This window comes from Vulpes lagopus, chromosome 8, assembly GCF_018345385.1.
Source record: "Vulpes lagopus strain Blue_001 chromosome 8, ASM1834538v1, whole genome shotgun sequence".
Classification (NCBI taxonomy): domain Eukaryota; kingdom Metazoa; phylum Chordata; class Mammalia; order Carnivora; family Canidae; genus Vulpes; species Vulpes lagopus.
Genome location: NC_054831.1, coordinates 91,086,729 through 91,108,999, shown reverse-complemented (window position 1 = coordinate 91,108,999; position 22,271 = coordinate 91,086,729). Strand labels below are relative to the sequence as shown.

Sequence of the window (22,271 nt, the reverse complement as noted above, 5' to 3'; positions counted from 1 at the left end):
AATGATATTAATAATGAGAGGAGCAGTTAATGCATATCATGTGCTAAGATTGGCGAGACTACACAGATGATCTCATTGATCCTCATGACAACTGGCAACTTTACAGGTTAAGCTACTGAGGGTCAGATCATTTGCCTAATTTTAAACAGGACCTAACTGAACTTAAAGGGAGACTCATTTGTGCCCTCCCCCTGAGGACATGTAGGGTCATCCCTATCCTTCATTTGGGTCCCTTTTATTTTGTTACACAGAGATGAGCTAACCCCCTCATTTTCCAGATGGGCTAACTGTAAGGCCCAGGGAGGGGAAGAGCTCACTTATGCTCACGTATCTGGTAAGAAGTACAGAAAGGATCCTAAACTCAAGTCTTGGCATTCCGAATGCTGATGGTAGACACTCAGTGCTTGTCCCCGGTGGTGCCTCTAAGCCACCTCTCCAGTTTACATGGAGCCTTTTTTCTTTGCTAGTGGAGACCTGCAGCTCTCTGGGAGTGCCCACTGTACCTTCAGTACTGCTCAGAAGGCAATTGGGAAGGACAATTTCACAGCCATCCCCGAGGGCACCAACGGTGTGGAAGAGCGGATGTCTGTCATCTGGGACAAGGCTGTGGTAAGCATCAAGGTCATGGGACAGGGGCCAGGGCCAGATCAGAGCCTCCTGCCACTGCTTTTTGGTAGGTGAGCCCTCATACCTGCTGAGATGTTTCTGGAACCATGTGATTTAGGAATGTTACCTACAGAGGGATGAATCTTGACATTTTGAGGAGACTTCCTCCTCTAGACTGTTAAAACAACTAGGAGCCACACATACGGACCCTACATCTATCTGATGGCATGAATGATCTGTATTTAAGAGTGAATTAAATTATTTTTGGTGGTAAGTGATAATATTATCACTTCTTTTGAAGGGGCTGGATATAACCCATTGAAATGGTAAGCAAGGGGTATATGCCTAAGAGACTGAAGTCAGCTTGCTCATCAAGGATGCCCTTCATTGAGTGTGTAGTCATCCAGGCTGTACAAAGGACTGTTGACCAGAGGTCTTCTGACAGTAAGCCTGGTTGTATTTTCCTTAATAACATGACCGAGGCTGACAAAAGAAATAGCCATGCCAATGAAGGCTGTCCCAAAGGTTTTAGTAAAAATAATAATTAACTCATTATTAAGTTGATCACTTCCTTTTATTTTTTTATTTTCTTATTTTTTTTAAAAGATTTTATTTTTAAGTAATCTCTATACCCAACATGGGGCTTGAACTCACATCCTCAAGATCAGGAGTTGCATGCTCCACCGATTGAGCCAGCCAGGCACCCTCCTTCTCTTTTTATTTTAAAAACTCTAAAGACATTTATTTCTGAGCCGTATATATATATATTGCATATGAATTAATGCCTCATTCATCTGCACAGAGTAAGCCACCAAATTTCCCTTCTCATCATGGTTCCCAGGAAGCCCAAAGTTAGATTTGAAACTAAATTCTTTTTTCCTTATCCAGGCTTTTTGTTTTGTAAAGAAGGAAAGTATAAATATTTTTCTCTTCTCTCACATACTTAGGTTTTGTTCTTTCCTAAACACTGTTGTGCATTTATGAATATATAAATATATATAGTTAACTTGGCACAATCTAGAATTGTTAAAAATAATATATATATATTTTAATTACCCACATGATACATTCTCATTAAAAGAGCACTTGGAAAGCATAGAAAAGCACACACAAGAAAGAAAACAAAAATCAGCCATAATTCCACAACCCAGGGTTAACCATTATTATTATTGGGTGAGGCTCTTCCATATTTATCTTGTGACCATGCAAATACAAACAGATATCTAAAAAATGGGCTCATAACCACATTTGTTTTTACTGGGAATTCTATAATTCTTTTTGGAATTAAAAGGGCAAAGAAGGAAGTATATACACAAACCAGAAAAAGGCACCCCCTCCAAGAGTGGTGACTGCTTTCTGAAGCCATGTGTTCCCCATCGTCCCTGGCTGCCGTGATGGCGCAGCCAGCCAGGTGGACAGCTTGTGGGTGGGGGTCCGTGTTCATCTCCTCAGACGCCGTCTGGGCGTTTCTGGCCCTGGTGGTCACGTTGCTCTGAGCTCAGATGTCCTGAGCTGAGTTTCTTTGGTATCCCAATAGGCCACTGGGAAAATGGATGAAAACCAGTTTGTGGCTGTGACAAGCACAAATGCCGCCAAGATCTTCAACCTCTATCCCCGCAAGGGGAGAATATCTGTGGGTTCTGACAGCGACCTGGTGATTTGGGACCCAGATGCGGTAAAGATCGTCTCGGCCAAGAGCCACCAGTCGGTAAGGCACTTGCTGGCGGGAGAAGAGTGGCATGGAGAAGGCGCGTGTGGAACTCTGTCGGGAGAGAGGTGTGGATGTGTGTCGCCCCAGGCCTGCTAGACCAGGATGGGTCGCTGTCACAGACCTCACCAAATTCTCAGTGATGTAATACCTCAGCAGGTTGTTTCTCACTCCTGGTCTCCCAGATGGATCAGTGCGGGGCTACTCCCAGCAGGTACTCAGACACGGAGGTGCCGTGTCTACACAGGCTGAGGCCGGGGACCAGTTCATGGTCACTGGAGTAGCGACTCTTGAGAGCTTTCCTGAGAGAAGTGGTATATGGCACTTCCTCTCACACTGTACGGGCCCGAGCCCGTCCTGAGCTTGGCCTCCCCCCAGGAGGGCAGGGAGCCAGTGATGCCCCCTGTACCCAGAAGGAGAGAGAACATGAAAAAAATTGATGAACAGCCCAGACAACTTTCTCCTGAGGAGTTTTATGTGGAGGATAATAATTAACGCCCAGTGCCCAAGGGAAAAGGCTTAATCCGTGTTGGTAAAAAGAGTTTTGTTTTGTTTTTTTTTAAAGATTTTATTCCTGAGAGACACAGAGAGGGGGAGAGACACAGGCAGAGGGAGAAGCAGGCTCCATGCAGGGAGCCCGATGCGGAACTCGATCCCGGGTCTCTAGGATCATGCCCTGGGCTGAAGGCAGGCTCTAAACTGTTCAGTCACCCAGGGATCCCCAAGAGTTCATACGTTAAAGCATTTATGTTTCAGGCAGAGTGCTTTTTGTTCACCGGATCTCCGTAACAGTCCGCCGCAGGTACGCACTGTTAGCTGCCGCATTTTATCACCAAGGAAATGGAGATGCAAGGAGATTCAGTAAATGGTGAAGTTAGGGTTTAAACCCACACAACTGGACTCTGAACTGATGTCCTTAACCTTTTGTAGTACTGCCTTGCGCTTGGTGAATAAATGAAGGCAGTAGAGAGACATCCCATTTTTGGAGAGGATGGCCTTTGTTTTATTTTATTCTTAAAGATTTTACTTATTTATTCATGAGAGACACACACAGAGAGGCAGAGACACAGGCAGAGGGAGATGCAGGCTCCGTACAGGGAGCCCGAGGTAGGACTCGATCCTGGCACCCTGGGACCATGCCCTGAGCCAGAGACAGACGCTCACTCCCTGAGACACCCAGGTGCCCCACATCTCATCATTTAATTTGGGGCTCGTGGAGACCATCTCCCAGCATCCCAAGCTTCTCTGTGACACTGCCAGTGACAGAATGTGCTTCCAGACCAGGGCCTTACTGAGGATTGATGTTTCTCTTTGCTGGGAAGTCCGGTCTCTGCTTAGCCGCTTTCTCTCTCCCCTGGGACTTCTATTCCCCTAGAGCTACCGGGTGGCACTGGAAGCTTTTCCTGGCTTCCCTGGTACCTCGGCTGCAGCGAGGCCGGAGGCAGGGCCCCCCGCCCAGGAACACTGTTCCTCTCCGCCTGGTCCTCCGCCTGCACTCATGGCTTTGCCCCTCTCCGTCTCTAGGCTGCGGAGTATAACATCTTTGAGGGACTGGAGCTGCGCGGGGCCCCTCTGGTGGTCATCTGCCAGGGCAAGATCATGCTGGAGGATGGCAACCTGCACGTGACCCAGGGGGCAGGCCGCTTCATCCCCTGCAGCCCGTTCTCTGACTACGTCTACAAGCGCATTAAAGCCCGGAGGAAGGTGAGAAGCTGGCGGGACCTCAGGTGGGGGAAGGGGCTTGTGTCCCATCAGGCCCAGGGACGGTACCCACGAGGTCAGGAGGGGACCGTGTGCCCCCGACCCTCCCGAAGACATGCCCTGCAAGAGACCTCTCCCCAGGGGACAACTGCACAGATTTGATGTCCTATAGCAGGGGGTTTCTGAACCTTTTTTGGCCCAAGAAACCTTTTTGTTAAATGACTTTCCTCCATTTTTATGGTACTTTTAATTGAAATAATTTAAAATTTTAATGATTCCAGATAGTCTATGTTTTTAAAAAAAGAATCCCTCTTGGAGGAAGGCACGCAGTGAGAGTCAGCCGCCTGCACCTGCCCCTCGGGGTCTCCTCTCTTCTGTCCAGCATTGCTCCCGAGGGCAAGTGTTCATGACTCTTCTGGCTGGTTCTGTGGTTCGCATAAAATCTTGTTTCTGCCCCCGATTTCATAGACAGACAGGTAGAAAGACAGATACACAGACATGTATCTGTGTGTGTCTACTTAAGGATCTCCCTGCATGTCCCATGTGGAGTGGCTCTCCTTGACATCTGGCGAGGCCCACAGCTCTGTTTCCTCAGCGCCGCTGCGACCCCCACACTGATCGCAGGGTCGCCTTCCTGTAAGGGCTGGGGACCCCCAGAGCAGGGTTAGACCGGCCCTGGGATGGGGTGCAATTTGACCCCCCAGTCCCGACCTGGTCGGTTGGAAGGCACGCGGTCCCCCGTGCACATGGGACGGGCCGGCACCCCGCCGCCAGGAGAGTGAGTCCTCAGTCATGCTGCTGGCGCGGTGGGAGCGCGGTGGGAGCGCGGTGGGGGCGCTGGGCCACTGCGGTGGCCATTAGAGGGAGGCTCAGAGGAACTCCATACCCGCTCCCGGCACCCCAGGGTGTCTTTGGAGGCACCTGGCTGCTCTCTGCGTGAGAGCTGCTGCTTCCTGCTGCTGCAGGCCTCCCTCCCCAAGGCCGCGGGCCAGGTCTGATCTGCTCCCGGCCCCCTCCCGGGATGAGGCGCAGCGTCTCTTAGGCCATGCATGCATTTCCAGAGGCATCTGTCATTTAGTCTGAATGTCCCTGCAACCCGCACTGTTTATTTTATGACAGCGTTTCCTCCCTCTCTATTAGCGATGGTTTAAGGTTAGCCAGTGTGGCGGGAAATCCCACGCCCCAGGTTTGGCCTGATAGAGAAGAGAATGGAACCCAAACCTCTCGTGTACATCAGCTCTGTGTTCCTGTTGAGGTGACTTAAGATAACGTACCCAAAGGAATGTTGATCTAGAGTTACTGGCCAAGGGCTTTCTCTCTTTTTAAAGATTTTATTTCTTTTCTCATGAGAGACACAGAGAGAGAGGCAGAGACACAAGCAGGGGGAGAAGCAGGCCCCCTGTGGGGAGCCCGATGTATGACTCGATCCTGGCACCCCGGGATCACGCCCTGAGCTGAAGGCAGATGCTCAACCACTGAGCCTCCCAGCGCCCCCTGGCCAAGCTTTTTGGGGACCATGGAGAGGGACGTGGTCCCGCCTAGATCATCAGCATCTGCGAACACTTCGAACATGTCGAGCTTCACCTCTGTGCTTGCACCTGAGTCACCCACAGAGGGGAGGGGAGGCTCCGTGCAGACAGGCTGGGAGTCTTGCTATGAGCTACCCTGTCCCCCTGACGCCCCCAAGCAGCCTGTGATGGGATGTGGGCAAGGCGGGTGCTGGTTGCACCGCTGCCCTGTGCCGTCTGCCCTGCGCCGTCTGCCGAGAGCCACTCGGGGGGGGAGCCACCATGTTTCGTATGACCCTGAGCCACCCCCACCCCTCCGCCCGCCCCCACCCCCCGCTCCTGGCAGGGGGTGGGCCAACCAGCCCCACAGGCCCATGAGGGCTCACGGCCACAGCGTGAGGCCAGGGGCCGGACTGCAGGACGCCATCCAGCTTTGCCAGCTCTGCTCTGTGCCAAGGAGCGGGCCTGGAGCCCCCATGGGATGTCACCCCCAGCACTGCGACCTTGTCCCAAACCGCTGCCCTTCCTGCGTCCTCTGCTCCGGGCCAGCCGGCGGTCCTTCTATCTGTCCCGTTTCCCCCACCTGCTTCCTCTGCTGGGGACACTGCTTCCGCCACCACCCCTGCCCCTGTCCTTGACTTTGCAGCCTCTCCTCCTCCTTCCTCAATGTCCCCCCACAACAGGTCCCTTTGCTCCTGAAGAGCGAAGCTCACCTATTTAGAGAGGTCCTCGCCAACCTCTGTACCGTCGCTCTGTCTCCACACTCTCTATTTTCTCCTTCTCCTTCCCTTAGGGCACCCTACTGTTTGTCTTATTTCCTGGCTCCCACTGCATCCTGGATTCCCCGACTTAGCTAGAAGGGACCTTACGCATTGACAGACTCTGGGGTGACCCCTTTCTCTGTTGCAGATGGCAGACCTGCACGCGGTCCCCAGGGGCCTGTACGACGGGCCCGTGTTTGACCTGACCACCACACCCAAAGGGGGCACCCCCGCGGGCTCCACCCGGGGCTCCCCCACGCGGCCCAACCCGCCTGTGAGGAATCTCCATCAGTCGGGATTCAGCCTGTCTGGTGAGTGGGCGAAGCACCAGGTGCCCTTCTGTGAGAAGGGCCTGGTGGAGGGGTGAGGGGGGTGCGGGGGAGGGAGGGGGTAGGTGGGGAGGAGCCGGGAGTGCTCCGAGCTGGCTGGCTACCTGGGAACCAGCCCCCCCCCAACACCTTCTGGAAGGTGGTGACTGGGGTCAGCAGGAAATGTTGCCGTTGCCGACTCAGAAAGGAGTCCCGTTGAGAAAGCAAGATAAGTTTCGAAGAGGTTAAAGATCAGGTTTTTGGTTTTTTTTTTTCTTTAAGATTTTATTTATTTGAGAAAGAGAGAGAGAGAGAGAGAGAGAGAGCGCGCACAAGCAGAGGGAGAAGGAGAAGCAGGATCCCCGCTGAGCAGGGAGCCCAGGGCGGGACTGGATCCCAAGACCCCAGCCAAAGGCAGATGCTCAACCAACCGGCAGAGCCACAGGTGCCCCAAAGATCAGGCTTAAATGATGACCATTTCTGCTTAGAGGTCACACCTGGTGGGGTGGGGTGCAATGACTCCCATGATGAATTGGTGGTGATTCTCCGCGGGCGACCGTGGGAGCTGTGCGTGGTGTTGTGCACCTCTGTTGGAGCCGCTGTTGAGTAAATGCTCCACTGTGCTAGCCTGGTTGATGCTTTAAGAACTAATATTCATAGAAAACAATTGTCTAGTTGCCCCATAGCCTGTAGTCTTATGATGGGGAAAAGTAACTGCAGGTTTGCATTTCTGTGGTCCTCGTTTTTTTTTTTTTTTCTCTGCTGGAGATAGGCGTTCAGGAGGATGGATATGAAACACCTAGAATGTTTGATAGACTGGAATGGAAATTTCTCGGGAGATGAGACCAGGAGGGTGCCTGCCGTCTGACACTCTGAAAACTAATCCAATTTCTCTCTTTTCTACACCCCCCTTTCCCTTTTTTCCTTCCTGGGGATGTGTTGCCAACCGAAGGCACCCAAGTGGATGAGGGGGTCCGCTCAGCCAGCAAGCGCATCGTGGCACCCCCTGGAGGCCGCTCTAACATCACGTCCCTGAGTTAAGCGACCCCTCCCCAAAGAGAGGGGCAGAAGCAAGAAGAGATTTTCTTGAAGCCAAAATGGTACACCAATATTTAAGAAGGAAAGCGAATCCAAACAGTTGCGATCTAAAGAATCAATAAGCCTCAAGCCTTATGTTTCTCCAATGCTACACTCGCTTGCCTAGCTTTACGAATATTGCTTTGTTTTCTGTTTATGCATAGCCTTGATTTGTTTGACCCCCTCCCCCCATTTCCATGCATGCAATCAGACAGGCTACTAAGGTAAAAGCGTCTGCTATATAGTGTTGAGCGCGTGTGTAGTGCTGCATTTTATGACAAGGGGACAGACAAAGCTGGGATGTCAGGAAAATCAACAAAAGGGACGTGGGTATTGGTGGTGAGGGGGTGGTCGGAGCCCAGAGCAAGGCGGAAGGCTCCGAGGGGCTGGGGTAGGGTGTGTACGGGGAGGCGGGCGGGTGGGTGAGCATAAGGGGGCTTGTGTGTTGTGTTGAAGCACGTTTATTTCCATGGATGATGGCTACTTGGGGCTGCCGTCCCTTCCTCACGGTCTCCAGGGGTCTGCGGAGAAGGCAGGCAGTCTTCAGGTTCCAGACTTTGTCACATCCCCTCCTAGATTTTATTCCTTTGAACATTTTATTAAAACACCAAAACCCAAACCATCACCTTCACCTGCTTGATCATGCCGGTGTTTCGTAGGGCCTCTTTCTCAGTGTTGCTTTCAAATTCTCCTCTTTCCTGGGCCGGGAAGGAAGAGAGGAGGAAACCCTCCTCCCTCTCTGTCCTGCCTGCCTCTCTGGTGCTCTTTAAAAGGCAGCAGCTGGGAGCACACACAGGCCCTCGGGGCGGGGCAGCCGCGCTCACATGCCTTCCTCTAAACGCGTGTTGGAGATCATCACCTCACGTGCTCGTGGCCTTGCCCACCCGGGAGAGCAGCGTGCGTCCGGCATCCTGAGTTAGGACAAGCCAAGGGGGACCCCCAGAAAGGGCTGCTCTTGCTGGCGGTGAGTGGCCGAGTCTTTCCATCTCGAGTTCCAGGCACATCTGTGATTGGATAGGATTTGGGGTTTGAAAATGTATGTGCTTAGGTGTTCTAGGAGTTTTGCTGCGAACAGGGGTCTCGGTTGAGGTGGGAGCCAAGCAAGGATTTGGGAAAGCCAGTCTGTGGGGCTGGGCGGGGGGGGGGGGCACATTCTGGGACCATGGGTCTGCTTTTCAGCCCTCAACTAACTGTCTGCCCTTCCTTCAGCACATCCTCTGGGGGAGCTTTTGGTATCTTCCTGCAGCCCCCCAGGGTGGTGGAAGTGACGTGCAGCCTTGTGGGATGTGGCACATAACAAAGTGGAGCTCAGTGTCCATTTCCCCATCCTGCCACTTCTGAAAGTTCAATGTGAGCCAGATGAGGATCTGTAGAACTAGGGGGCCCAGGGGCAGAGAGAGCATAGTCGCCCTGGGATCAGATACCTGTGCTTGTGGGATGCAGCTGGCAGGACCCCCTATGCCTGCGTACTAGGGACTTGAAAGAAAAAGAGCGGGCCTCGGACACCTTTCAGGTGCTCAGGAGAAGCTGCTTCTTTGATGGCACTTCTCTAGCTGAAGACCAGAGAGAGGGGAACAGTGTGGCTAAAAAGGGATTTGGAAAGAGCCAGCGAGGAGGATGTCCCCCAGCCAGCTAAGCACTGTTCTGGTCGTGAGAATGATCGCTTCTCCTCATATAAGGAAGCTTGCTGTTCTAAGGCTTGTTCATGGTGCCTTTATTTTAAAGGAAACTTAAGGGGGGGAGCACGTAGCTCTTGATTTGTGACTCATAGATTTGCTGGCCTGTCGCAGAACTCAGAATGAATGATGGGTTTGCAGGCAGAGGGAGATTGTCCAACCCGAAGCAAGTACACGAAATACCTCCGGGCCTCCGGGCTTCCGGGCTTCCGGGCCGGGCTGTTCTGCGGGACGTGTTGCAGTACCAGCCACAGCCACCAGGTGGGGGGAAGAAATCAACTAGAGGGTGCGTCCTCTTGTGGACCCTGGGCTCCTGCTACCCAGAGTCCAGCTCCTCCCTCCATGACCTCTCTGTGCCATGACAATAAATCTTTCGTGGCCAGGCTGGTCAGCTGCACTGCACCGGGGCTGCTGAACCAAGCGTTCATTCCCCCCGAACTTGATAGCCTACACAAGCTCTCCACGCTAACGCCCTCACGATGGGCAACAAGGTTTGGGAAAGCCTCCCTTTCTTCACTGACTAGAAGTAATTTCCCAAGCACAGAGATTCCTAAGAATTTCAAGAAAAATCCCTCTCTTTCCTTGACTTTGGTTTCTCGTACCTTGTTACTGGAGTTAAAGTTTATATTCAAATGTGTCCTGTTCCACAAGGCACACATCAAAGAGCCCTCCCTATACACGGGGTTTAGGAAGAGAACCATGATGCAAGCCACAGCTCTCGGGATTCACGGCATCTCATCCAAGTGTGGGAGGGCATGCTGGACCTTCATCTCCTGCCCAAGCTTTCTTTGGCCCTCTCGTCTCTTGGCCTGGCCCTCCTCTGAGGGTCCCCCAGCTGCCCCCCACCTTCTCACATTATTCCTTACCCAGATAGCAGTCCACTGGGGTTCGCTCTGGGAGGGCCATAATCTTGGGTAGTTGAGAAGGTATTCGTGGAATTGTTAGACCAGCCAACCTCACCCCGTAGAGGTATTTCTATTTCTATGTTTTCTAAAAACGGCAGTGTTGGAGTCCTCCCAAAAATGGGGTTTCTTCAGAGACCGGTCACCCTTTGGCCTTTTTCTTCACACCTACACCCAGAGAGTCATGCTCTGCTGCAAAGGCCTTACTTGCACTCACCCTGAGAAGCCCTTCCCCACAGGGTGGATGAGCCCCGACTTTGGTTCTAGCCACAAGCTTCCCGGGCCTTCCCCCGCCTGGAAAAATCCAGCTGGAGTCCCAGATATATACCCATGGGCTGTCCCAGGCAGCCAGCATTCATTGTAAAAGTTCCCTCTTTGGAAAACGGTGTGTGGGTGTTCCGTTCTGTGTCCGGTGAATATGAACAGACCGTAAATCTCCCTGTGATCTGTGGTAGCTGTGAGGCAGCTCTGGAACGTGAAGAGCTGTTTGGTTTGAACCGTGAAGAAAACTGTGTTTTGAGTTTAGCTGAGATTAAGGAAAAGTTCATCAAGTGACTGTTAATGTACACCTGGTTATTAAAATAACTATGAAATTACAGATGTTGTCACTAGCCTTCTTCTGTGCGCGGCGTGCCATTTCACCTGCGGTATTAAAATTGCACAATAAGATGGACATGGTTAATGTGGGGGGCAGATATGATGAGAACAAGAGGTTTCCTGACGACATTTGGGGGATTACTGTCGTCTTGGTTGAGGTGGAGTTTTTGTCTGGGCCATAGAGTTAGATGATCATTATTGGAACTTAGCATGACCAAAGTTTTTCCTGGGGATCCTCTCATGTAAAACATGTCACTGTTTGAGGTAGAGTCTGGGTGAGTCCAGTATAGATCCTGAAAGGGTTTCTTTCTTTTGTTTGTTTTTTTGTCATCACTGACCAAGGCAGCAGCTGCGCACTGCTTAGGATTAGAGTGGGTTTAAAGGGCCTGGGCAAAGTTTAGGCTCAACTGAATTCATGTTGCAGTATTTAGAAGAGATGAAGCAGTTTTTTTTTTAAAGTTTTTATTTATTTATTCATGAGAGACACAGAGGCAAAGACACAGGCAGAGGGAGAAGCAGGCTCCATGCAGGGAGCCCGACGTGGGACTCGATCCCGGGTCTCCAGGATCACATCCTGGGCTGCAGGCGGCACCAAACCGCTGAGCCACCCGGGCTTCCCAAGATGAAGCAGTTTTTTAAAAATGTTAGGGGCAGCCTGGGTAGCTTAGCGGTCTTACTGTGTGCTCAGTTGGCTACAGAGAACAAAACAGGGCACTTGACATGGCCTGGACAACAGGGCACTCGGCATGCAGGGCTTGAGAGCCCGCATGATTTGCAAGAGCCTGTGGATTTCACAAGCCCGGGGAACCAGCTGGTCTACTGGCTGCTAAGCTTCTGTGGGCCTAAGAGGAAGCTGCTTCCAGCGACAAGGATCCAGAGCTGCCTGTGACCCTCGTGTCCCAGGTTTGAAACATCCACCTGCTGTTCTGGTGTATGGAGTAGGACAGGACGGAGATGCTGCAGGGTAGTAAGTCACAGTGCTGAAGAAAAGAGATGCATGGGCTGTCATGGACAAGGTCAGAGTGAAGGGCAAAATCTGGAATTCTGGGCTGTGCTCCATTAGGTGTGAGTGCTACAGGGGTCAGGCTTCTAGTTTTTGTATTTGTGGATCATTTAAAGTGTGCTGCACTCCACTGTTCTAGAACATCATCTCTAATACCAGCTTGTCACTGGTCCAGGGCGGTCCCCACAGAGGGAAATGGAAAGAGGAACAGGTGACTTTGGGCACCCACAACCCAACCCCAACTGTAGGAAAAACAGTTACACCCACAGTGGACAAAGGAGGATCAGTGGCTCACTGTCTGCAGAAGACATTTTAATACACCGAGGCACATTTACATCAACAGAAGCACGCGTTTCCCACCCAAGGGCTGCCTGCGCGCAACAGCACAGAGGACTGAAGTTTGGATTTCGAACATCAGTGTTTAACCTCAGTCAGACACGCTGAGCTTAGGAGAGAGAGCGATCATGGGCAGACGGTAGGAAACAAGATGTGTAGACAACACAGGCACCACTGGCTACCGACACAACCACCGTGTTCTGCATGCCTTTTCGTTCAGCCGGTGAGTTTAAGCCTTAGCGTTGCTGCGTCATCAAAAGCAGCAGCCCTGGCTCCTGCTAGCTATATTAGCATTCCTTTTCTCCCTAGCTGTTTGTCCAGTCTAGAAAAGCTATGATGAGCTCAAGTCTAGTCCTTTCTGGTTAAAACTTGCCTATCACAAGAAGCTGAACTACTAATTAATGACCGTAAATTAATTTAGCAGTGCTTCGAGCTGCTTGACATTCGTCCCTGGCCTAGCAATGACCTCCGGCCAAACCAGTGCTGCCATCGGGATGTGTTAGCTATTAGCAGAGTATTTACTTCCGTGGAGTTTGGGTTGTGGGCAGGGTTTCAGGGCTTGGTTCCTCCCACACACAGCCCACCGCCACCACTAGAGGTCACTGAATGCAAGGGGGTGCGTGGCCCTTGCTGCAGAGTAAGAGTGTTATAACCAGAGGCTTTTGGTCTTCAACACCTGCTCTGATTTCTCAGATGCTGCCCCCAGGTAAGGGAGGAAGCAGTTAGAAGATGGTGGGAATACCACACAAAGGGCTACAGTAGTCAGCTTGTTTTCTTAAATTCTTAGCCTTGGTTGTCACAAATCTAGATGAGACATGGTCCAGCTGGTTAGGGTAGTAACATTTGACCCAGTTATGTTAGTAACATTTTATTCCAGTTATGGAATAAAACCAAAGACTCTGATACCAACATCTAGCAATCATGGTACAGATTTAGGTGTCCTGGTTTTTGGAAAACTGTCCTAATGTTTAAAACGTGTGGCAGTGGGAGATACTTATAATCTGTTGTTCCATACTCTAGATGCAATGCTTTTTCGTTTCTAACTGGAAACACATTGTGGGTCTGTAACCTGATTAGGACTGACAATCCATCTTACTGCTCTGAGGCTGTGCTCTCTAGTTGGTGTGTCCACTGCTCTTGAATGTCCACAGAGGTGCTTCAGGCACAACAGCAACTCACTGGAAATATGAACTAGGGGTTCAAACTACAGAGCTGGTATTGGGTTCCTATCCTGTTACAAATTGTACAGATGTGCAATGGTTGGCTCCCTTCCCAATGGAGAGCCTACTGATCCTGTTGCTCTGCAGTGTTTCCCGAAGTCTTTCCTCTGGAATGATACATACAAGGTCACAGCAAGAGGAGGAACCGGGCGACTGATGATCTGATCTCAGCAGGTGAACTATGTCCACAGGACAGAAGACTTGAGTCAAGACACATGAAGGAATGCAAGTTGGTAAACATGCCAGTGGCCCCTGACACTCTGCGATTACCAACTGGAAAAGAACCTGGTCACCTTCCACTTGCTCTTTTCATACATAATTAGAAATTGAGTCAGGCCCAGTGCGTAGTTTATAGCATCTGGAGAAAAGCAAAATAGCACAGGCAAGTAATATGTGGGAAATGTAGAAAAAAGAGAATCAAACAGAACAGAAGAGCTGGCTTTAATTCTTAACAAAAATATGGTTGCTCTTAAAGTAGAGAGGCACTGTTCACAGCTCTGCCAGAAATTCTGGGCCTGCTAACTCACTGAGGAGGAAATCCTGAATTCCAAGTTAAAAGCCAGCATTGGCTTCCTACCCATGTGTAATTGCCTGAGTGTGGCTTCCCTCCTGGATGTCTGGTGCAGCAGATGCAGGATCTGTTACTTCTGCCCATTTTTCTCTGGTCTTCTCTGTTGCCTGCTTACTGCCATCCTGGCAAGGCCCTCACTATAAGTAAGGACAAGGTTTAGATGATCTGAGGAGCCAAGAGGTTAAAACAGCCCCCCACCCCCAGCCTGTTCGCTTGTTGACTCTACTCCGTGGCATCTGTGAGTTGCCGGAGCTCGTTCCTCTGCAAGGATCTTCTGTGTATCAGGAGAGTGGAGTTAAGTCATATGCATATCTCCCTTAGGTGAATTTAACTTTGTGTTAGGCAAATAAATAAAAATATACAAAGCAAAAGACTGAGACATCAATAATATTGTAAATAGGCAATTTCTCCCACCATTCTTGTAGTTGAGTGGTGCCTTCAGTTCATTTCCGTGACCTTAGACTTCTCAAATGTGGGAGCATCCCACAGCTATGTTATTCCAGGCTACAAAGGCATGTATAATTGGTTCCACGTTTTGGTTCATCTGATACTGGCTGAAAATGGGACCAAAAACAAAAGACAAAACCAAAACAAACCCCCAAATGGTGATCTGTTTCATTCCTGAAAGGTGGCTCACTGCACTGGGCTTCACTAAGAGAAGATAGCTACCACAGTGTGGGTAATTTAAGGGATTTTCCAAGTGTAAATTTTACTATCTTCCAAATTCACCTCCCATTCTATTTAGACTGTAACCTCTGCATAGAAAAGGTGTAGCAGTACTGTACTACGAAGTGGACATGGTCTCAATGTGACCGTGATAGTATTATTTTCTGATCCTCTCCAGACACAGTCTGATAAGAGGACAATTAGCCTCAAGGAACGTACTTCCTAGAAGAACGTGAACAGTATGCTAATAAGTGCTTCACAACTGACTTTTCGGGGAGGGGGAAACCCTGATTTGAAGCAATTGTCCATTTCCATGGTGTAAATATTGCCAATATTTACTGCTCATCACCAATCTCAGCTGCCCAGCTTCACATCACTGTCTGGGGTGATGGGAAAGACGTGCACCCAAGGCTCTTGCTAGCTGACGCACGCTGATACGGTGTGCTGACTCCAGAATACCACTGGAAGGCCTCATAAATCTGTGTCACCCCTAATCGCCCGTTCATTTCTCCCTGATTGAATTCCTTCTCTCTCTTCAATAAGATGTGAGGATCCTGACCTCTCTGTGAACTTCCCTGGCTCTGAAGAGCCTCACTCAATCACCCACCTACCAGTGTCCATTTGCCCACGTGTCACAGTGTAGTTAGGAGGGGTAGAAAAAGAAATCTGCATCTAAATATTCCTTTTAAAATCAAGATAAAGGCTGTGTCGAATAACAGAATGGTAGCAGGAAAAAGGTAGCACAGAGCTCCTCTAGTATAACCCTCTCATTTTAGATGAATAAACTGTGAAGCAGCAACCGTGGGGAAGTGACTTGCTGGAGGCCACGCGGTTAATTAGTGGTGAAAGTAGGTCCCAGGTGCCTGGGACTCTGTCTCCATCCTGCTGCCTCCTCCCAAAGGCATTCATACACATTTTCTAAGGTGTGTGTGGTGTGGAGAGGTGAGAACTACTGTCAGCAATTCCTGGCTGAAGTGGCAGGAAGTGTCCCAAGCAGAAGAAGGGGAGGACTTCACTCATTATTCTGGCCGTTCTCTTCTTGTGGGTCTTTGGTTTGTTCCAGAGCTAGGTTAGCTGGTCTTTTAGTAAAGTCCCTTTTTACTCTAAAAAGAAAAAAAAAAGGAAAGAAAAAGCAACACCAGGGCTTATTGTTAAAAAGACAGATGATTTTAAGCTTTGAAGTGATAGAATTAAGCCCAACAACTGAGAAAGGGGAGGGAGTCAAGGAAACCATCTTTAATGTGTCACTGATTTTAAGTGTTTGAGTCTCCTTCCTCTGTCCTTCCCTGAAACGGAAACTTGATGCTAAGCTAATTCACGTATTGCAGGTTTTGAAATCTCATACAGAAAAAGAAAAAAAAAAAAGGGCTGAATTTTCCAATTTTCCCCATTACGGATATGTATATATAATTTTTGATATTAGAAAAAATTTAAAAATGTTAATCTCTGAAGGCTCTGCCAGTAAAGTCTGGCTCAAACATTCCATCGTTTGCTGGGCTACTGTTGAACCAGGGCTTACTTACTTTTCTCTGTTGAAAATGATGAACTCCTTCTGGACAGACTCCAGATGCTCTTGGAGAAGGCACGTCTTCCAGGGGAACAGGTGGGGGTGGGGGTGGGGGAGAGAGAGAGAGATGCGGTTAGCAGACCGGTGGGGACCCTCGGACATCCAGCAACCTACTATCTGTTCACTGATGGGCTCAGATCTAAGAAGCACCAGTGGATCTTCACAATGGACACTGGAAATGTGTGGCAGGAGACCCCAATTAGAGTAAGAGGGGAACAAATAAGAAACCACAAGAGGATAAAATATGTCACTTCTGCTCCCCACAGCGAGGAAGGCTTGGGTTATGATGTCTTCCAGCCACTCAGCCCATGAAGAAACAACGGCCTAAAGGTGTGTGGGGGTGAGGGTTTATTGAGCTGGTTACCTACTGGGCAGTCATCTGGCCCTCCTGTGAATGGTTTGGGGGCTCTCCTTGGGCCTAATTGGGGCCTCTCCTTGGGCCTAATTCGGGGCTCTCCTTGGGCCTTGAGCTCTGGTGGAACATTCCCCTCAATGACTGTATGGGGTTGATTAACTGTACCTCAGGCGCAGTGAGCAGGATCTTCTGCATTTGTGGCTTTCTCACAGACCCTGCTTTGACTCTACTGTCCAGCTTTCACCATCTCTCTTGACTCCCCCATCATAATGGGAAAATTTAACCTCAAAGCGGTGATAATCACCAGGCCTGGGCCAGTGTCAGACCCAGGTCATGTTTTACAAGTCTGCGACTTGTGTAATACTTCCAAATGACTTCTGATGAAAAAGTATGGCCCGAGGAAAAGATATTTATTCATTTGTTAAAAAAAAAAAATCTAGGAATTGGGAAATAGTAGGTCTTCAAGTACTGAAGAGATTTCTTTCCTGAGGGAATGTTTAGGTGATACAAGAGGCAAATAAAAAGGAGATGACATTTCAGAGGAGCGGGGAGGGAGCAAAACAAAAGAGAGAAACAGGACTCTGCTACACTTACTCTTATTCTCAGAATTGGGTATTTGTAACCCTCAGGGTTTCTAGTATCAGTCACGGGGGACATGAAACTATGGGATAAATATAATCTAATTGAGCTTCTTGATAGCAGCTTTACCAAGATTTTTATTTAAAAAATTTATGTATTTATATAGATAAAAAATATATATAAAATATATAGCTTATACATTGGGTTCTTAGAAACATCCTTATCAGAAGTGTTGTTTTCCCCCTAGTTTTACTGAGATATAATTGGTATTCAGCCCTGTATAAGTTCAAGGTGTACAGCATAATGACTTGATTTTCATATATTGCAAAATAATTACCATGAGAGGGTCAGTTAACACCTATTGTCATATGGATTAAAAAAGAAAAAAGAAAAAATGGTTTTTCCTTTTGGTGAGAACTCCTAGGATTTACTGTCTCAACACCTTTCTGTAGGTCATACAGCCATCATGTTGGACTTACATCCCTGGTACTTATTTATCTCTGAAAGTTTGTACCTTTTGACCATCTGCCTCCAATTACTCAAATCCCACCCAACCCCACCCCCCGCCTCTGGTTACCCCAAATGTGATCCCTTTTTCTATGGGTTTGTTGCTTGGTTTGATTCCACACATAATTGAGATCCCACAGTATTTGTCATTCTGTCGGACTTATTTCACTTAGCATGACACCCTCACGGTCCATCCATGTTGTTGCAAATGGCAAGATTTCCTTCTTTTTAAAGGAATATTAGTTATTCCTCTCTCTCTATGTGTGTGTGTGTGTGTGTGTATGTGTAAGCTAGCAAACCACAACTTCATCCATCCATCCATCAATGTTTCCATGCCTTGGCTATTGTAAATAAATTTTGTTTTTGTTTTGTTTTGCTTTTGAGTTGTATGAGTTTCATACATTTTGGATAACAACACCTTATCAGATACATGATTTGCAAATATTTTTTTCCATTTTATAAGTTGTCTTTTTATTGAAGCAGTCCTACTTGTTTTTTTTTCTTTTAAATTTTGTTCATAGTGTTTTAGGTGTTATATCCAAAAAGTCATTGCCAAGGACATTGTCAAGGAGCTTTGTTCCTACTTTTTCTTCTAGGAGTTTTATGGTTTCTAGCATTACGTGTAAGTCTTTAATCCATTTTGAGTTAATTTGAGGGAGTTAATTTTTGTAAGATATAGGGGTCTAGTTTCATTTTTCTTTTTACACATGAATGTCCAATTTTCCCAGCACCATTTATTGAGGAGACTGTCTTTTCTCCATTGAATATTCTTGGCTTCCTTGTCAAGTATTGGTTGATGATACTTGTATGGGTTTATTTCTGGACCCTTCATTCTATTCCCTTGATCTATGTGTCTGTTTCTTTGCAAGTACCATATTGTTTTGATTACTATAGCTTTGTAGTATAGCTTGAAAAAAGGATATATGATGCTTCCTGCTTTGTCCTTGTTTCTCAAGATTGCTTTGCCTATTTGGGGTCTTTGGTGGTGCCATAAAGATATTACGACTTCTTTTGTTCTTCTTCTGTAAAAATCTCATTGGAATTTTGATAGGGATTGCACTGAATCTATAGATAGATGGCTTTGAGTAATACAGACATTTTAGCAATATTAATTCTTCCATTCCATGAATACAGGATTTATTTCCATTTATATAGGTTGTCTTTCATTTCTTTCATCATTGTTTTGTCTTTCATCCTGTTTTTCAGGACAAATGTCTTTTACTTCCTTGGTTAAATTCATTCCTAAGTATTTTATTGTTTTTTGATGCTTTTGTAAGTGGGATTTTTTTTCAGATAACTCATTGTTAGAATATAGAAATGCTACTATATGATAATTTTGTATCCTGCAATTTTACTGACTTCATTGATTAGATCCAACAGTTTTTTAGTGAAGTCTTTACAATTTTCTATATATAAAATCATGTCATCTTCAAATAGGCAATTTTACTTCTTCCTTTCCAATTTTGATGCCTTTTATATCTTTTTTGTTGCTTGATTGCTCTGACTAGGACTTCAGTGCTATGCTGAATAGAAGTGATGAGAATGGGGACCCACGACTTGTTCCTGATCTTAGAAGAAAAGCTTTCAGTATTTCATCACTCAGTATGATATTAGCTGTGGGCTTGATATATATGGACTTTATTAAGTTGAGATATGTTCCTTCTATATCTAATTTCTTATGACTTCTTTTCATGCTGGATGTTGAATTTTGTCAAATGCTTTTTCTATGTCTTTTGAGATGATATGATTTTTCTCTTTCACTTCTGTCAATGTGATATATCGTGTTAATTGATTTGCATATGTTGAGCCATCTCCATATACATTCCAGGGATATATCCTACTTGACCATAGTGAATGATCCTTTTAATGTACTGCTGAATTTGGTTTGCTAGTATTTTATTGAGAGTTTTTGCATCTGTATTCCTCAGGATATTGACCTGGAGTTTCCTTTGCTTTTCCTGTCTTTTTCTGGCGTTGGTATCAGGGTAATGCTAAGCTCATAAAATGAGTTTGGGGGTGTCCCCTCCTCTTTGATTTTTTGGAAGAGTTTGAGAAGAAATAGTGTTTATTCTTCTCTAAATGTTTGGTAAAACTCACTATGGTTTCACTGGTGGACTTTTCTTCATTGGGAGATTTTTGACTACTGAATCAAATTCCTTACTAGTAATTGGTCTCTTCAGATCTTTAATTTTTTTCCTAGTTCAGAATTGGTAGGTTGTATGTTACTAAGAATTTTTCTTAGTAAAAAAACACCCCATCTTTTCTAGGTTGTCCAGTTTGTTTGTATATAGTTGTTCACAGTGGTTTCTTAAGCTCCTTAGCATTTCTGTGCTATCAGCTGTAATGTCATTTATATTTTATTGATTTGGGTCCTCTCTCTTTTTTCCTTGGTTAATTGAACTAAAGGTTTTTTGGTTTTTTTTAGTATAGTTCACAAGGTGTTTTTATTTTAACATTTGATGTATTATATAAAATATAAATACATATACATAAAATATTATACAATATTTTTACATATACAATATTTTATGTTTATATATGTATATATGTTTATGTATTATATATCATATATTAACAAAACATAAACATACACAAAATTTTGTATTATAAAATATATGTAAAATACTGTGTAATATATTTATAAACATGTTTATATATGTTATAAACATATATGTATGTTTATATAAAATATATATAAACACACATAAACACATATAAAGCTATAGATACATATATGGACATTTGAAATGTTACTTAAAATATAACATGAGAAATATTTAAAATATTAACACTTAAAATATGTTTAACATTAAAAATCAAGATTATAATCAACTAAAATACAGAAATGCATGTGAATTTGTTTCTCTATCACCTAATCCTGTGTTACCTAAAGATATCAAATAGACACTCAGGGAGGAGTTTGTGATATGGCACTGTCGACCCCATGAGTTCCACCCCTGGTCCTTGAAGTGTTCACATTCAACATGTTTTCTTTCCTTTACTTTAGATGAAAAAGTTTTAAGAAGTTTAGTGACATGGATAAGTCAACAACAGTAGCCAAAAAGAAAAGATGAAGGAAAGGAGCAGGAGGCAAGGAGTATGGAGGGATGAATGGGTCTTATCTGACTGAGAAGGAAAGGATTGGTTAGAACTCTTTGAACCTAATTCTCAGGGATGAGCAGAGCAAACAGCTATTGCTATTCCTATTTTTTTTATATATATAGAGGAATAAATGCTTACAAAGGATTAACTCATGTTAATGTTTAAATCATTACGTTTATGGTACCTGGGTGGCTCCACGGTTGACCATCTGCTTTTGGCCCAGTGTGTGATCCTGGGGTGCCGGGATTTAGTCCCACATCGGGCTTCCGGCAGGGAGCCTACTTCTCCCTCTGCCTCTCTCTCTCTGTATCTCTCATGAATAAATAAATAAATAAAATCTTTAAAAAAAATCATTACATTTAAAAGAATCATATAGCTATTTGGTAAGTAACCAGAACACACACTGCCTCATTTGGTCATGACAGGAAGTATTCACAAGAGATGATAGCTCTCACTGGAGAGAGAGGACATGTACTCTCTAATAGATTTTTTTCTTAAAGATTTTACTTATTTATTCATGGGAGACACTGAGAGGCAGAGACACAGGCAGAGGGAGAAGCAGGCTCCCTGCAGGGAGCCCGATAGGGCACTCGATCCCAGGACTCCGGGATCACGCCCCGAACCAAGGGCAGACCCTCAATCACTAAGCTACCCCAGTGCCCCTCTTTAACAGATTTTAAACACTCTATCAAAGATCAACTTACCAGTATGCTAGTTGTATTAGCGTTGACTGTTCAACATGTAGAAACCATCATGCAGATAGTTACACACCCCACATTCCATCTTCTTAACAAGATAATTCTACCTCTTTCTTATCTTTATTATAAGTTTAGAGCATTTCAAGCATGCCCCTTTCTGCTCAGTACTCACTAATGCAATTCGTTTCTTAGTCTAGAAACACACAGACCTTCTTAACAGTGGGTTAAAAAGAGTCTACATGATTACAAGATGAAAAGAAGAGAATGTTCCCTCTCTCTTACAGCTACAGATAAGAAATCTTCATCATTAAGACAAAACAAAAACAACATAAAAAACTGATTCTGGCAGATATTCCTAAGAAAGTCTCTTGGAGGACTTTTGGACTTCAGAGGTTGTTAATAAGCCCTGTGAAAATAAATTCTGTCCTCTAGTGTGTCTATGATATCAAGTGGATCTCTTCCTTAATAAGCTATGGGCCTGGTGATAGGGCCACATTTATATCCCTATCCCTTCCCCTTAAGATGTAAATATCTACATAGATTACCTTTACAAGTTGAGAAGGCACCTAAGGCATGACTCCCCTCACCTCTTTTCCCGCACGAAAAAGTTAAAAAACAAAAACAAAGCATCTCTACTAGAGCTACACATATTTATGCAAGTATATGCAGAAATATGTGTATGTGCCAAATATATATTATATAAATATCAAATATATAAAATAAGATATATGAAAAATATTATAAGAGGCTTTATTTTTCCATACACAAAATTGGCACTGTAGAGCTTTCCCCATTAATAAAGCTTTTTAGTATATACTTATAT

The 22,271-nt window shown here is 46.2% G+C and overlaps 2 protein-coding genes across 4 annotated transcripts in view; one reads left to right on the top strand and one right to left on the bottom strand.

The window, feature by feature from the left end:
• Nucleotides 1–10,843, top strand: part of DPYSL3 (dihydropyrimidinase like 3) — a 120,261-nt gene extending 109,418 nt beyond the window's left edge. For both annotated transcript variants that reach the window (XM_041766692.1, XM_041766693.1), the window contains exons 10-14: nucleotides 468–609; nucleotides 2,144–2,314; nucleotides 3,839–4,018; nucleotides 6,433–6,595; nucleotides 7,545–10,843. In XM_041766692.1, coding sequence (XP_041622626.1) covers nucleotides 468–609; nucleotides 2,144–2,314; nucleotides 3,839–4,018; nucleotides 6,433–6,595; nucleotides 7,545–7,633 — 745 coding nt within the window. In that variant the 3' untranslated portion in view covers nucleotides 7,634–10,843. The remainder of the gene's footprint in view (nucleotides 1–467; nucleotides 610–2,143; nucleotides 2,315–3,838; nucleotides 4,019–6,432; nucleotides 6,596–7,544) is intronic.
• A 1,303-nt stretch (nucleotides 10,844–12,146) lies between these two features.
• The window catches only part of STK32A (serine/threonine kinase 32A), a 129,913-nt gene continuing 119,788 nt past the window's right edge, over nucleotides 12,147–22,271 (bottom strand). For both annotated transcript variants that reach the window (XM_041765138.1, XM_041765136.1), the window contains exons 12-13: nucleotides 16,164–16,228; nucleotides 12,147–15,743 (exon numbers count right to left, since the gene is read on the bottom strand). In XM_041765138.1, the coding sequence (XP_041621072.1) occupies nucleotides 15,653–15,743; nucleotides 16,164–16,228 (156 nt within the window). In that variant the 3' untranslated portion in view covers nucleotides 12,147–15,652. The remainder of the gene's footprint in view (nucleotides 15,744–16,163; nucleotides 16,229–22,271) is intronic.